The following is a 16,150-nucleotide window of genomic DNA, read 5'->3' on the forward strand; positions in this document are numbered from 1 at the left end:
ATACTGGGAGTAGAGTGTGTGGAGGAGGAGGGGGAGATACTGGGAGTAGAGTGTGTGGAGGAGGAGGGGGAGATACTGGGAGTAGAGTGTGTGGAGGAGGAGGGGGAGATACTGGGAGTGTGGAGGGAGGATGCTGGGAGTACAGTGTGTGGAGGAGGGGAGGGGGGTACTGGGAGTACAGTGTGTGGAGGAGGGGAGGGGGGTACTGGGAGTACGTAGTGTGTAGGGGGGGGTAAGAGAATATTGGGAGTACAGTGTGTGGAGGAAGGGGGGCTACTGGGAGTACAGTGTGTGGAGGGGGATACTGGGAGTGTGGAAGCGGGGGGATACTGGGAGTGCAGACTCTTGAGGAGGGGTGGATACTGGGAGTAGAGAATGTGGAGGAGGAGGGGATACTGGGAGTGCAGAGAAGGAGGGGGGGGGGATGCTGGGGAGTACAGAGTGTGAAGGGGGGGGCGAGGAGGAAATTGGGAGTGCAGTGTGTGTGTGGGGGGGGAGGAGGATATTGGGAGTGTGGAGGAGAGGCGGATTCAGGGAGTACAGAACGTGGAGGAGGGGGGATAATGGGGATGCAGGATGTGGAGGAGGGGGGATAATGGGGATGCAGAATGTGGAGGGGGGTATACTGGGGGGGATATCGTATATAAAGAAGGGGATTCTAGGGTTACAGGTTAAGGCCGCAGAGGGTGGAGTCTGCAGTATTATGCACAGCGGTTCAGTTGATGGTGTAGAGCAGCAGGAAATGAATCGGGGTAGAAATCTCATCCTGAAATTTTGTATTTCTCTATACAGTTCTGTGATGACTTCAAGGAGACTTCCCCCATGTGTGTGCCCTGCGGTCTGCATCTGGCAGAGAAGACTCAGCCACCCGTCATCAGGCACTTTGGTTTGCAGGTTTTGGAGCACGTAGTCAAGTAAGGAACATCTCCTGCATTGGGTTTGGGTCAGTTTTGTGGGGACATCCAGTATTCTGCATTCATGGTGTGGTGTACGGTCTGTGTACAGAAGGTGCGCGGTGTATGCTGTTGAGGATTTGGGTTGTGCACCTGCTCTGCGTTCACCTCGGGTTCTGCATGAGTGGCGGAGTGTTGCAGAGCGGGTGTCAGCAGCCGGTGTAATAGACAGCGCTGAGTCTGTGGTTTGCAGCAATGCTGCTAATTTTGTCATTCATGACTGGGCGACTCCTACTCACTCAGGAAACCCCGCATCTAATCTTCCTAAAAGGTTCCTTCCTCTTAAGTTTTGGCTGGTGGTTTTTCTTTATCGTACATCATGGGACACAGAGCCTAAGTAATTATTTAATAGGTTATGGGCCACCTTCAGGTGTTGATACTGGTATACCCAATCAAGGAAGTTCACTCTCCTATATAACCCCTTGGTAGGTACCTGGTAGTAGAGCCTGACTTGTAGGAGGAGACCTCTCTTACAACGCTGGTTCAGGAGCCACTGGAATGGGGACAGTGGTCTCGTGAGCACAGTGGGTAGGAGTGCCTGTTGAAGTAGGAGCTGCTGGTGCTGATGGATGAATGAATGATTTGTAAAGCGCTGCAAATGCGAACTAAATCGCCTCAAGGCGCTAATGCGTTGTGCTGTCATCCTCCTAGAAGAGGAAGGTCTTGAGTTTTTTCCTAAATGCCAGATAGTTTTCTTCCATGCGGATGTAAGTCGGAAGAGCGTTCCATTGCCGAGGTCCCTGGACTGCGAATCTTCGTTCTCCCCTTGCTTTGTAGCGGTGTTTGGGAATGATGAGGAGGTTTTGGTTAGATGATCGCAGATTGCGATTGGGTGTGTAGTGTTTTATTTTCTCTCGGAGGTATTGAGCGGCGTTACCTTGTATGCATTTGTGGGTGAGGCAGAGGGTCTTAAATGTGATCCTATTCTTTATGGTTAGCCAATGTAGGCTCTTCAAGGATAGGGAGATGGACTCCCAAGGTTTTTTTCCTGTTAGCAGTCTTGCCGCAGCGTTTTGGATGGCCTGTAGGTGCGCAAGCTGATATTGGGGTAATCCTATGTAGAGTGAGTTTGCGTAGTCGAGTCGGGAATTGATTGTTCCAACTACTGCTGCTTTGTCCTCTTCTGGAATGAAGGGGATGAGTCTGCGTAGCAGGCGGAGGAGATGGTGAGATCTGCTGACTACCGATCCTATTTGTGCATCCATTGTCATTTTTGAGTCAAAGATAACTCCGAGACTCTTGGCTTTGGTGCTTGGAGAGATGTTTTGTCCTAAAATGGTGGGAGGAGTCCACCGAGTCTTGGTTTTAGCATTTTGGTTAGCGTGTAGGAGAAGAAGTTCTGTTTTTGACCCATTGAGTTTGAGGGAACTGATGGTCATCCAGTCATCTATCAAAGTGAGGCATTTCTCTAATTGCTGTTGGTGATCTTTTTGTCCGGTGATGCGAAAGTAGATTTGGGTGTCGTCAGCGTATGAGTGGAAGCAGAGGTCTGATTTTTTTGATGATTTTGAGGAGTGGGCGGATGTATATGTTGAATAACACTGGCGACAGGGGTGAACCCTGAGGGACCCCACAGGAGATTGTTCGGGTTTCAGAGGTGAATGCTCCTAGTTTCACTGTCTGAGAGCGATTCTCTAAGAAGGATGAGAATCATTTTAGACTAGAATCTGTGGCTCCTGCTACTTCTGTGAGGCGGACAAGTAGAGTATTGTGGTCCACTGTATCAAAGGCTGCACTGAGGTCTAACAGTACCAAGAGGCATGACTCTCCGTCATCTGCTGCTTCAAGGGCATCATCCCATATTTTTAGAAGTGCAGTTTCTGTGCCATGGCCAGGGCGGAAGCCTGATTGTAGAGTGTCCAGAAGTTGATGTGTGTCCAGGTGGCGCTGTAGCTGTTGTACTACCGCTTTTTTCCATAATCTTGGAGATGGTGTTAAGGCTTGTTATCGGTCTGCAGTAGTTAGGATCCTTAGGGTCGAGATTAGTTTTTTTTTAGCAGGGGTTTGACGATGCCTTGCTTGAGGGTGGTTGGCACAATCCCTTCTTTAAACTACTGATTTATGAGGTGTGTTATAGTGGGAGCCAGGATGTCGGAGCATTCTTTAAGGAGTTTCGTGGGAATGATGTCATTTGGTGATGTGTTGTCTCGAAGGCTTCTCATAATGTTTTTAGTTGTGTCAGTGGTGATTGGGGTCACGAAGAAGTCCGGTGGTTGTGTGATGTTTGTGTTGATATCCTCTTTTTGCTTTGGTTGGGTAAAGTTGGTTGTTTTTTTCTGTTGAATTGATTTCCGAATGTTGTCGATTTTGTCAATGAAGAAATTTGATAACTCATTGCAGAATTCTTGAGTATCGTTTCCTGGAGGCTCTAGGCAGGTTGGGTTCATTGACTGGGCGACTATTTTGAAAAGTTCCCGTGGCACTTCCATCCTGATAGCAGAGTAGAGATCCTTCCAGGGATGGCTGGACTGCAGGTGATGGTGGTCAGCGGTACGCAGCAGACTGAAGAGCTGATGAGTACAGAAGCAGCGGTCACTGGAGCTGTATGCGAGGAGCTGGGAGTGCAGCAGCACATGGAACAAAGCAGCAGGCACAAGCAGGGTCAGACAGTCCTGGGTCGGCAGCTAATCAGGCAGGTGAACGCAGCAGGCAAAAGCAGGGTCAGTAAAACAGGCAGAGGTCGGCAACAGATCACAGGCAGAAGTTGTAGCAGGCAAAAGCAGGATCAGTAAAACAGGCAGAGGTTGGCAACGGATCACAGGCAGAAGTTGTAGCAGAGTCAGGCAAGCCGGGTTGGATTGGAGAGAGCAGGGTAGTCGGACAGAGCTGGGTCGGTATAGCAGATCAACCATCAGATGCAGGTAACAGATCACAGAAGCTGAAGACGAAACAGCACTGCACCAGTGCAGCTGAGAGTCCTTTATGCGTTCAGTGGCGCTAACGCGCACGCACGTGCGCCCGCCGCACACGCACCCGTCGTGTGCCCGAGTGACACGCTGATACACACCAGTGGACGGACGTTGTTGCTCAGCTCGAGCAGGGGTGCACATGCGCGCACGCATATAACCCTGTCTGGTGCTGACAGGTCCCTGACATTGCCCCCTCCCAAAGGGCAGCCTCCGGATGCCTAAATACTTTCTTTTTTCAAGATGGACAGAAAAATAAGCGCAAATTAATTGCCTGGCAGTTAAATCACATTTAAGCCCTTGGGACTTGAACTTATTTTGTCAGTGTTACACAAACACCAATTTGAACCGATTCAGCATATTCCCTTAGTCTTTCTGACAAGGAAGTTGGTATTTTTTGTTGCTATATCCTCAGCAAGGAGGGTTTCGGAATTGGCTGCTCTTTCTTGTTAAGAGCCATATTTGATTATTCATGAGGACAGAGTGGTGTTATGCCCTCGTCCAGGCTTTTTGCCAAAAGTGGTTTCAGGTTTTCAACAGAACCAAGATATTGTCCTGCCATCGTTTTTTCCAAAACCATGTTCCAGGGAAGAAAAGTCACTACATTGTCTTGATGTGGTGAGAGCAGTGAAAATCTATTTAAAGGCAACTGCTCAGATTCGGAAGACTGATGTCTTATTTATTCTGCCAGAGGGTCCTAAGAAAGGACAGGCAGCGTCGAAATCCACTGTCACTAAGTGGATTCGGCAAGTTGTAATTCAGACTTATAATTTAAGGGGTAAAATTCCCCCTTTTTCAAGTTAAGGCGCACTCTACCAGGGCGGTCAGTGCTTCTTGGGCAGTGCGTCACCAGGCCTCCATGGCTCAGATCTGTAAGGCTGCAACTTGGTCTTCAGTACATACATTCACAAGATTTTATCAGGTGGATGTAAGGAGGCATGAGGATATCGCCTGCTGGCGCAGTGTACTGCAGGCAGCAGTAGAAGTCCTCAAGTCTGGGGGTACCCTGCGGGTTGTCTCTCCCTCCCCTCAAGTAGCATTGCTATGGGACCTCCCATCAAGTAATTACTTAGGCTCTGTGTCCCATGATGTACGATAAGGAAAGTAGGATTTTTATTACAGCTTACCTGTAAAATGAAATCCTTTTCTTGGAGTACATCATGGGTCACAGAGGTCCCTCCCCTCTTTTGGGATTTAAGGTATATTGCTTTGCTACAAAAACTGATGTGCTCCTGGAAGGAGGAGGGGTTATATCGGGAGTGAACTTCCTTGATTGGGTATACCAGTGTCAACACCTGAAGGTGGCCTATAACCCAATAAGTAATTACTTATGCTCTGTGTCCCATGATGTACTCCAAGAAAAGGATTTTACAGGTAAGCTGTAATAAAAATCCTATTTTTTTTTTTTTTTTTGTTAGAACAGAAAAGGGATAGATTGGTTGCTGTCCGTACAGTCACCATGTCGTTGGTGTTACATTTCTGATGTGTATAAAATACATTTTCATTACTGAGTGATTGAAAACCTTAAAACAGGGACTCGAAAACAGGGACTCGTGCACGAGAGCTTAGCAGCTCCTGTGTGCTGAGGTGTGAAATCCCCCCTCAATGTTTTCTGGTGCCCGGGGTGCTGCATGCAGCCACCGATATGAGTGACTGGCTGTGCTCGGGTAAATGCTGATGGCTGCTGCATTGGCGTTTAAAACTGCAAGCTAGTACGTCGCTTCTTTCCTAAATGGAAAAGTGCTGTGTCTGGGGAGACGTGCCGTATGCACATGCCGTGGGTAATGAGGCCTAATAAAAAAGGAGAGCCCTTTAACCAGTTGAGGACACTTGACATGCTACATATGCCCAAAAACTTCCTTCAAAGTACACAGCACATCCAGTCTATTTGTCCTGCTTCTATGTCTTCCATTGCAGTTGCTGTGTAAATATGGTATCTGTAGCAGCAGGTGCTGGCAAAGAGAATAAAAACATTGTTCAGACTGGAAATCGAGAGCTACAAAGTAACATTGTTTATAAACATTGTTCAGACAAGTGATAGAGAGATACAAAATAACATTGTTTATTAAGATTGATCAGACGGGCAATAGAGAGATACAAGGAACCTTTTTTATAAACCTTGTTCAGGCTAGAAATCGAGAGATACAAAATAATATTGTTTATAAACATTATTCAAGGTTTATAAACAATGTTGCTTTGTATCTCGCTCTCCCTTTGAACAATGTTTTATAAACCATGTTACTTTTGTATCTATCTCCCTCTGAACAGACAGGCAATAGAGAGATATAAAGTAACATTTCTGAACATTGTTCAAAGGGAGAGAGATACAAAGTAACATTGTTTATAAACAATCAGACAGTTATAGAAAGATACAAAGTAACATGTTTATGAACATTGATCAGAGGGATGCAGAGTTCAGATGGGAAATTGAGTATCTTCTGTATCTACTCTGTTTCATTTGTTTTCTGCAGATCAAAGGGGTGAGCTTAAAGCTCCATTCACACCTGATTGCTGGCGGAATTGGCGCGATTCCAAAACGCTGTAAAACGCGGGATGCGTTTGCAATGCCATTATTTTTTAATGGCATCCTAATCGCGTCACAAATTTGCAGTGATTATCGTACGGTAAATCGTCGCTTTAAAAGGGAACATGGGCTTCTTTTGGGTGACAGTGTTGCGCGTTGCGATTTGTCACGCGAAAATCGCTGCCAAAAAAATGACCGGCGGGCTCAACAGGTATTTATTTTTTACTTTTTCAAACTGATAAAACAAAATGGTTCTAATGGGATATTTCATAGACCAAAAGGAAGCAAATAAGATAAATGCATCATTAGAGGGGGTACATGCATTTTAGATTGAAGCTTTGTTCTATTTTCACTCCTCCTGCTGTGTATGGTAAATTTATAATGGTGTATCCTGTTATATGACCTTCTTATATTCTTCTCCTACCCAGGGAGCACAGAAATCTCCATGACTGTGTGTCTTCCTTCATTGCAGGTTCCGCTGGAATGCCATGGAGCAAGAGGAGAAGGTGTGTCTGAGGGACAGTGTGATGGGCCTCATCGCTGGTGTAAGTCTTCTCCACTGTTTACTGCCACATACAGCCAGTGACTAGAGAAGTGTGGACCCCATACAGCCCTCATTGTGAAGCATTTTAGGTTCTCATATATGTTTGTTGTCATATTATGGACTTGGTTGTATGACTACCAGGCCCTTACCACAATTACCCACCAGGTTCTCCCCGCCCATATAGCAGGCATTTGGGGTGTCTTACACGCACACAAAATGTAATGGCGTCTTAGTCCGTAGGGTTCACTATTGAGTTGATATATCAATATAAGTGCAGCGCTGAATAAAACATAAGAATATCCAATTAGGATATAAAGTGCAATGGTATAAACCAGGGGTAGGCAACCCCCGGCACGCGGAGTCTCTTTTGCTGGCACTCGACTCCCTCCCCCATCAGCAGAGCAGCGCAGGGAAGTGTCAGGGAGACACTAGTGCATTTCAATTTCAGAATTCCCCACACCCCACCTGTACTGAGGGGGAGGCACTGTTCCCCCCCATACATTATAAAAGATGGGAAACATTGGTTCTCTAACTTTGTTGTAGCTGCAATCGTCAGCTTTTGTGAAGGGGATGAGATTGGGTGCAGTTCTGCTGGGGGGGGGGGGGTCCCTGTTTCCAGGAGGAGGATGGTCATTGGCCACTGCTAAAGCCAATTGCAGTCCTGCTAGCCCCTCCCACCATCTGCAGGAAGATGACTGGCTTGGTTGCCACTACCAATCTCTGATAGAAGGGATTTCACTGCGATTTGAGAGAACCACATTCAGGTGACAGTTTGCAGAATTACTGTTGAGCTTCTGGGAACTTTGTTGAAATTATTCCTGAACCATTGCGTCACTTACTACTGAACACCGTCACTCTGTGTCCCTTTAAGCCACAGCCAGTATTCAGCTCAATGAAAACTAAACCCAACTTTTGCAGAGCGCCGCACTTTTTCTCAGCTGTGGGGGCCCATTGCTTTCAGAAAATGCCCCTGACCTGAGCTCTTCATTGTGCATCCATTCCATATGCTGGTATGTGACATCACATACGAGCACATGGACTGGATGTGAGAGGTGGATCAGCAGGATGAGTGTACCAGGACAGGTAGATGTGTCTCATCTCTGCTTCCTTTCACTGCTCTGCGTATAATAGATGAGAAGAGGGTACAACGGTGGAGCAGATGAGCTGGAGGGTACAGTGGTGGGGAAAATGAGCAGGAGGGATGTTCAGAGGTGGGACAGAAGAGCAGGAGTGTACAGCCGTGGGGCAGATGTGCAGGGAGGTACAGTGGTGGAAGAGATGAGAAGGGAGTTCAGCAGTGGCCAGTGGGACAGAAGAGCAGGGGGGTATAGTGATGGGGCAGATGAGCAGGGGGGTTCAGTGGTGGCACAGAAAAGAGGGGGGGGGGGGTCGAGCAGTGGGGCAGATGTGAAAGGAGGTGTATTGGTGGGACAGATAAGCAGGGGGTTACAGTGGTGGGGTAGGAGGGCAGGGGGTACAGAGGTGAGACAGATGTGCAGGAGGTACATTGGTGGGGCAGATGAGAAAGGGGGTTACAAAAAAAATTGGGCTAACTTTACTGTGTTTTTTTTTTTTTTTTTTTTTTTTTTTTTTAATTCATTGAAGTGTATTTTTCCCCAAAAAATTGCGTTTGAAAGACCACTGGGCAAATACAGTGTGACATAAAATATTGCAGCAATTGACATATTATTCCCTAGGATCTCTGCTAAAATATATATCATGTTTGGGGGTTCCAAGTAATTTTCTAGCAAAAAAATATTGATTTTAACTTGAGAAACAAGAGTCAGAAAAAGATTTAGACTTTTAAGTGGTTAAACTTCCTGCATTTACACTTGTTTAAAAACTTGGCAGACTGCCTGGATTTTTTTTTCTTTAAACAGAAGTTTATCCCTTTGATCTAAGAAGGAAGAGTTATACAATGTTTCTTTTTAAAAACTTGGCAGACTGCCTGGATGTTTTCTTTTGACAGCTGATTGAGCAGATAATCTTGTCCTTGTTATATGAAAGAATCAGCAAACTTTGCAACAGAGATTGTCAGGGGGGTTGAATCGAGATCACGATTTTTTAACGATTAATTGTGCAGCTCTAGGTCAGTGTTTCTCAACCTTTTTCCAGTCGGGGCACCCTTAAAAAGTATTTTCAGTCTTGAGGCACCCCAGTCCAAGGCTTAGTTCACGTTACTGTGTGTCGCGGAACATGCGCAAAATCGCACTCGTTCCTGACACACAGACAAATGCTCTGCTCTTTAGGGGTGCCATTAATTCTTAATAGTACCTCACACATTGGAAAATGTGGGGTGCTTTTGGTGCAGTGCAATTAAAAAAAAAAAAAAAAAAAAAAGGTCAGGGATTTCCTTCCCTGAATTTTTGTGGTTAGGGAAGCCCATTGAAATGAATGGGCTGCACTACACGCAGCAACACAGATGGGAACCAAGGGCTTGCTCACATGTCGGGTTGGAGGGGTGGTAAAAGCACATGGTTAAGCTGTTTTTACCACCCCCAAATTCTTCCCCTTTAGCTGCAGAGACAACAGCTGGGGGTGTACACATGTTGTGGCTGCAGCTGGAGGTATACCCAGGGTGAATGGGGCTGAACTGCAACTACCCTGCAACTGTGTGCATTGCACGGTTGCGGTGTAGTGATGCTGCATTAAAACAGGTGGTGAGGAGGCAACATAATGCCTCTTTACCGCCTGTCAAATGCCTCTGAAAAGCGATCTGTGCATAGGTTGCTTTTCAGAGGAGAAGCCGTCCTTGCTGCTATCACAAACAAGACCTACAAAAGCAGTTCTGATGGTACAGGAATGGGGGGGGGGGGGGGGGGGTGTCAGGATTAAAAGTAACACACACACATATACAGACACATACACATGCACACACGCATACAGACACATACATACAGACACTTGTACATACGCACATGCAGACACGTGCACACACACATGCAGACACGTGCACACACACATGCAGACACGTTAGGGTTGCCACCTCATCCCTTTAAAACCAAACACATATTAAATACACAGGTTCTGTGGCTGATTAAGGTGGTAATTAAACTCCCTTGGTGCCTTATCTGTGTTAAATTAGCCTCAGAACCTGTGTAATTCATGTGTGTTCGGGTTTAAAGGGATGAGGTGGCAACTCTAAGACACATGCACACATATACAGACACATGCACAAACACACATACAGACAGACACATGCACACATACAGACAGACACATGCACACACACATACAGACACATGCACACACACATACAGACACATGCACACACACATACAGACACATGCACACACACATACAGACACATGCACACACACATACAGACACATGCACACACACATACAGACACATGCACACACACACATGTACAGACACACATACAGACAGACACTCACATGCACAAACACAAATACAGACGTACAGACACATGCACACACACATGCACACACACATGTACACATACACACACACATACAGACAGACACATGCGCACACACACACACACACACACACACACACACATACAGACACATAAAGACACATGTACACACACACACACATGTACAAACACACAGACAGACAGACACACACACATACAGACAGACACTCACATGCTCACGCACATAGAGACACATGCACACACACACATACATGCGCGCACACACACGTACAAACACACATACAGACACATGTGTACACACACACACAGACAGTCAGACACTCACATGCGCACACACACACAGACACATGTATAAAGCCCTTTTAAAACGAATCTAGCTTCTAGCACAGTACCTTTCCAGTTTCCTCATTCAGCCAGGTACTGCACTGTAGGGGGAAGCAGAGAGCAGAGCACACTCCTCTGCACTTTACTTTCACTTTGCTGAGTTTGACGGAGCTTCTCACAGTGCCGATGTACAGTTCGGCAGGGGATCGGGAGATCAGGCTCATCTGACAGCCCTTCTCTTCCCTGATCCCGCGGCACACCTGAGAACCTCTGACGGCACACCAGTGTAGAGCAGGGGGTTACGGTGGTGCGGCAGTAGAGCAGGGGGTTACGGTGGTGCGGCAGTAGAGCAGGGGGTTACGGTGGTGGGGCAGTAGAGCAGGGGGTTACGGTGGTGGGGCAGTAGAGCAGGGGGTTACGGTGGTGGGGCAGTAGAGCAGGGGGTTACGGTGGTGGGGCAGTAGAGCAGGGGGTTACGGTGGTGGGACAGATTGACAGGGGGTTACAGTTGTCATGACGGATACACATGATACAAAATTCATATTTTGATTTAAACTGTGAAAATCTGAATCTGCACTCCCAAAGAACACTTCCCCTTCCAACACAATTAACCACTTCAGCCCCGAACCATTTGGCTGCCCAAAGACCAGAGCACTTTTTGCGATTCGGCACTGCGTCGCTTTAACTGACAATTGCGCGGTCGTGTGACGTTGCTCCCAAACAAAATTGACGTCCTTTTTTCCCCACAAATAGAGCTTTCTTTTGGTGGTATTTGATCACCTCTGCGGTTTTTACTCTTTGCGCTATAAACAAAAAAAAGCGACAATTTTGAAAAACAAACTATTTTTTTACTTTTTGCTATAATAAATATCCCCCAAAAATATCTAAAAAAAACTATTTTTTTCCCTCAGTTTAGGCCAATATGTATTCTTCTACAATTTTTTTTATTTTTTCACAATAAGCGTATATTGATTGGTTTGCGCAAAAGTTATAGCATCTACAAATAGGGCTTTTTTATTATTAATTTTTAAAAATTTTTTACTAGTAATGGCGGCGAGCTGAGATTTTTATGGGTACTGCGACATTATGGCGGACACGTCGGACAATTTTGACACATTTTTGGGACCATTGTCATTTTTACAGCGATCAGTGCTATAAAATTGCATTGATTACTGGAAAAATGTCACTGGCAGTGAAGGGGTTAACCACTAGGGGGCAGTGAAGGGGTTAAGTGTGTCCTCTTGTGTGTTCTAACTGAAGGGGGGGATGGGACTGTGCAGGGGACATGACAGATCGCTTTTCATACTCTGTATGAACAAACGATCTGTCTGTTCTCCCTTCAGAGAACCGGAAACTGTGTTTACACACACAGATCCCGGTTCTCCGGGTGCTCCGAGCGATGGCGTGAAACGTTTTAAGAAAACACTAATAACCTGTATACATGTTGCACTATAAATACATGCAATATTAAAAGTAAGAATCTGATATTTTAATATAGGAGGAAGAACTGTATTTTAGATAACGGCATGGTTGTAAAAACATAGAAACCGTAATCGCATCTGCATAAAATTACATATTCGTTTTCATAAGATTAACAAAAGTTATGCGTCTGTATATATAAGTATCCATTGTGTGTATATTAACCAAATTCTTACTAAATGATTATATGTTATACTAATTGCTGGGCTTTCATAAACAATTTTTACATATGTTCATAGCCCCATATATAGATAATACCCTGTATAAAAGAAAATATATTTCTTTTCTCGGACATCACGGGACACAGAGCCACAGTAATTACTGATGGGTTATAGGGTATCACTAGGTATTGGACACTGGTCACACCCTAATCAGGAAGTTCAACCCCCTATATAACCCCTCCCCTTCCAGGGATACCTCAGTTTTTACACCAGTGTCTTAGGTGTTGGACGTGCAAAAATGTCCTGTGCTGAGCTCCAAAAGGAATATTCTAAGATCCTATACTGGGGCAAGCCAGGCGACCGGATCCATTCAAAGTGTCTTTTCATGGCCGAATTGGATGGTACCCGGGCCTCGTGTCCGAAGAAACAAGGTTTTGCCTGTAACGCTTCTCTTTTTAGAGAGCTGGACCCGCGGATCAGAAAATGGCTTTAAACTTCCTAATTTCTGGCGAGGTGCTTTACAGGCCCAGAACTGAAGGATCCCCCTACTGATGGGGGCCCCAGTCTCTGACGGTTTTTCACAAACGGAGCCCACCGTGAGAGGCGAAGGCTGGGTCTGTGTAAACTGAACCCTGCGGCCTGGATAAGGTAAGAGGAGATTCCACAGAATTTTAATTCTAGTGGCTTTTCTCCTTTAAGGTGAATGCATGCTGTGCCTATTGTGACCACCGGGGGCGGCCAAGAGCACAAACCTTCTCATGTTTGATCTGTCTCAGCGTCCGCTGCACTGGCTCTTCCTCCAGCTCCAAAGGTAGATGGTGGGGGGTTTTCTCTGCTGGGATGGTCCCCCCAGGCTAGGGAAAGGCTCAGGTATGCTGTAAGGCGGGTGAGACCGCACTGTCACAGCCGCTACCGCCGCCGCCACCGAAGCCGCATTGCGATGCAGGGCCCATCACTGCCGGCCTCCTCCTTATTCCCCCAACCCCAGCCTCCCTTCAGGGTTGTCAGAAAGGGTCGGCTCGCGCGGGAAGCGCTCGTTTTTCAAAAACGAGGGGGGGGAAGGGGGGGGCGGGGCGTCAGCACAGCGTCAGCGTGCCCAGACTCCCACAGTGCCAGAAAGCATGGCTATTTAAAGCACACTGTACAGGTGCTCTGAGCTTTGGAGAGACACAGAGCTGACAGTCACATGTAAGGTGGGACACAGGCATTCCCCTAGGCTGCATTCACTAAAGAACACCGGATTGGGCATTTGGTAGCAAGGCTTTTAGCCAGACTACATCGCTCAGCAGTCAGTGTTCGTTTTTGATACCTCACACCTTGTTGCTTTGCACTATGGGTAGAAGAGGTTCAAGCACCCCAACAACCAGAGGCACTAGGGGGTCTCGTTCAGGTTCTGAGGACCCCCTGTCTGCTACACCATCCCCTCCTGAGGGACCAGGGGCAGCTGGACAGGGAGAGCCATTGGGGTTAGGGGCTACATCTGCTGCCGGCACTTCAGCCCCTGTGTATATTACACAAGAAGTTTTTTCCTCAACCATTTCTGGATTAGAGAAAAAACTAATGGCCGCGATTACATCTTCACTTAGTGAAAGAAAACGCACAAGGCCTTCCTCTGCTCCCCAAGACCCTCAGTCAGAGGAGCTCTGGGATAAAGGAGATGAATCCCTTTCAGAGGATCGGGATGGGACAGATGATTCCTCTTCGGAGGATTCAGGTGGAGAGCGACCCTCTGCGACTTCCCAAGAGGAGAAAGTCTTAGTGCAGATCCTCACTGGTTTGGTCCGTTCCACATTTAAGTTGCCCATACCTGAAACTACTACAGAAACCTCTTCTGCTTTGGGGTCACTGAAACCTTTCCAAGCAGCACATGCTTTTCCTGTTCATAATTTACTTGAAAAGCTGCTTTATTCTGAGTGGGATCACCCAGATAAGCGATTTCTTCCGCCCAGAAAGTTTTCTACACTTTATCCTATGGAAGAAAAGTTTATTAAGAGGTGGGGAATACCGGCCATTGATGCGGCCATTTCCTCTGTAAATAGTAATCTGACTTGTCCTGTAGACAACGCTCAGATGCTCAAAGATCCTGTGGATAAAAAGATGGACTTCTTATTGAAAGATGTGTTCTCTTTAGCAGGATCAGTGGCCCAACCTGCAGTAGCAGCGATTGGAGTCTGTCAATACTTAAGAGACCATGTTAAACAGGTCATCAAAGTATTACCTGAACAGCAGGCCCAGGGGTTTGCTAACCTTCCTGCGGCTTTATGTTATGCTGTTGACGCCATTAGAGATTCTATCGTGCAAACCTCTCGCCTCTTGCTTGGGTTGGTGCATATACGTAGAATCTTATGGTTGAAAAACTGGTCAGCCGAAGCACCATGTAAGAAGCTTCTAGCTGGGTTTCCCTTCCGTGGTGAAAGGTTGTTTGGAGAGGACTTGGATAATTATATCAAGACGATCTCCTGTGGGAAAAGCACTCTCTTACCTGATAAGAAGAAGAGTAAGCGTCCCTCTTTTAAACGGACTCTTTCCCCAGCGCCAGGGGCATCAGCCTCCAGGCAGTCACGACGGTCTCCTCCATCTGGGGCAAGAAACAAGAGTCAACCCCAAGGACACAAGAAATCCTGGGGGAAAAGGTCTTCTAAGCAAGACACTAAGACCTCTTTATGAAGGGGCGCCCCGCTCACTCGAGTGGGGGGAAAGACTGCTGCAGCTCTCAGGGCCCTGGCAGAAGGACTTCCAGGACAGATGGGTGATCTCCACGGTAACCTTAGGGTACAGACTGGAGTTCCAAGAATGTCCCTCTCCTCGTTTCCTCAGATCAGGTGTTCCCAGAAAGCCAGAAGAGAAGCAGTCGCTCCTTCTAGCGATAAAGCGACTTTTGTCGCAAGAGGTCATTGTGGGGGTTCCCACAAAGGATCAGGGATTGAGACTCTGTTCCAATCTTTCTATGGTCCGAAAACCAAATGGGGACGACAGACCCATTTTGGATTTGAGAGATCTGAAACGATTCCCAAGGATGCAGTCCTTTCGTTTGGAATCAATTCAGACAGTAATCTCCGTCCTGCAGGGAGGAGAATTTCTGATATCAATAGGCATCAGAGATGCAGGCCTATATGTGCCCAGTTTTCCTGCTTAACTGAAGTGTCTGCAGGCAAAGATCACTGCTCTAAGGGAGCTGATTCTGACAGTCAGGGCCAAGAAGGGTCTTTCTGTCCGCCTTTATATGAGGCTGCAGGGGAAGATGGTGGCTTCATTCGAAGCAGTTCCCTATGCCCAGTTCCAAGCAGAACTGTTGCAACACAGTATTCTGTTGACCGGGAACAGGAAGGTGCAGGCATTAAACTTTCCAATGCACCTATCGCATGCGATGCGTTAGAGCCTCAGTTGATGGCTCATACTCGAAAACCTACAGAAGGGGAAATCCTTCCTACCGGTTGCCTGGGATCCTCTTGCAGGCAGGACGGGTGCGTTGGTGATTCCGTGGCATCGGTTCTCACCGATTTATGCATTCCCTCCCATTCTGCTACTACCACGGCTCCTTCGCAGACTCAGGCAAGAAGGGAAGTCGGCACTTCTGGTGGCCCCCGTTTGGTCCAGAAGAACCTGATAAGCAGAAATAGCAGGGATGATGGTGTGTTCCCGGTGGACCCTACCGATACACCTAGACCTGTTAGCTCAAGGTCCGGTGTTCCAGCCTGCCTTACAAATGCTAGATTTGACGGGTGGGCTATTGAATCCCACGTTCTGAAAAATCGTGGGCTTTCAGGTCCTGTCATATCTACCTTGATCAATGCAAGGAAGCCAGCTTCCAGAATGATTTATCATAGAGTCTGGAAAGCTTATGTATCCTGGTGTG

At 46.9% G+C, this 16,150-nt stretch overlaps 1 protein-coding gene across 2 annotated transcripts in view; it reads left to right on the top strand.

Moving 5' to 3' along the window:
• LOC141141028 (exportin-5-like) overlaps positions 1 to 16,150 on the top strand; it is a 93,059-nt gene that overhangs the window by 1,838 nt on the left and 75,071 nt on the right. For both annotated transcript variants that reach the window (XR_012244032.1, XM_073628688.1), the window contains exons 2-3: positions 793 to 914; positions 6,856 to 6,928. Coding sequence is in view for 1 of the 2 variants with exons in the window: in XM_073628688.1 (XP_073484789.1) it covers positions 793 to 914; positions 6,856 to 6,928 (195 nt within the window). In the remaining variant the exon portion in view is untranslated. The remainder of the gene's footprint in view (positions 1 to 792; positions 915 to 6,855; positions 6,929 to 16,150) is intronic.

The sequence above is a fragment of the Aquarana catesbeiana genome, linkage group LG04 (genome assembly GCF_042186555.1).
Source record: "Aquarana catesbeiana isolate 2022-GZ linkage group LG04, ASM4218655v1, whole genome shotgun sequence".
Lineage (NCBI taxonomy): Eukaryota > Metazoa > Chordata > Amphibia > Anura > Ranidae > Aquarana > Aquarana catesbeiana.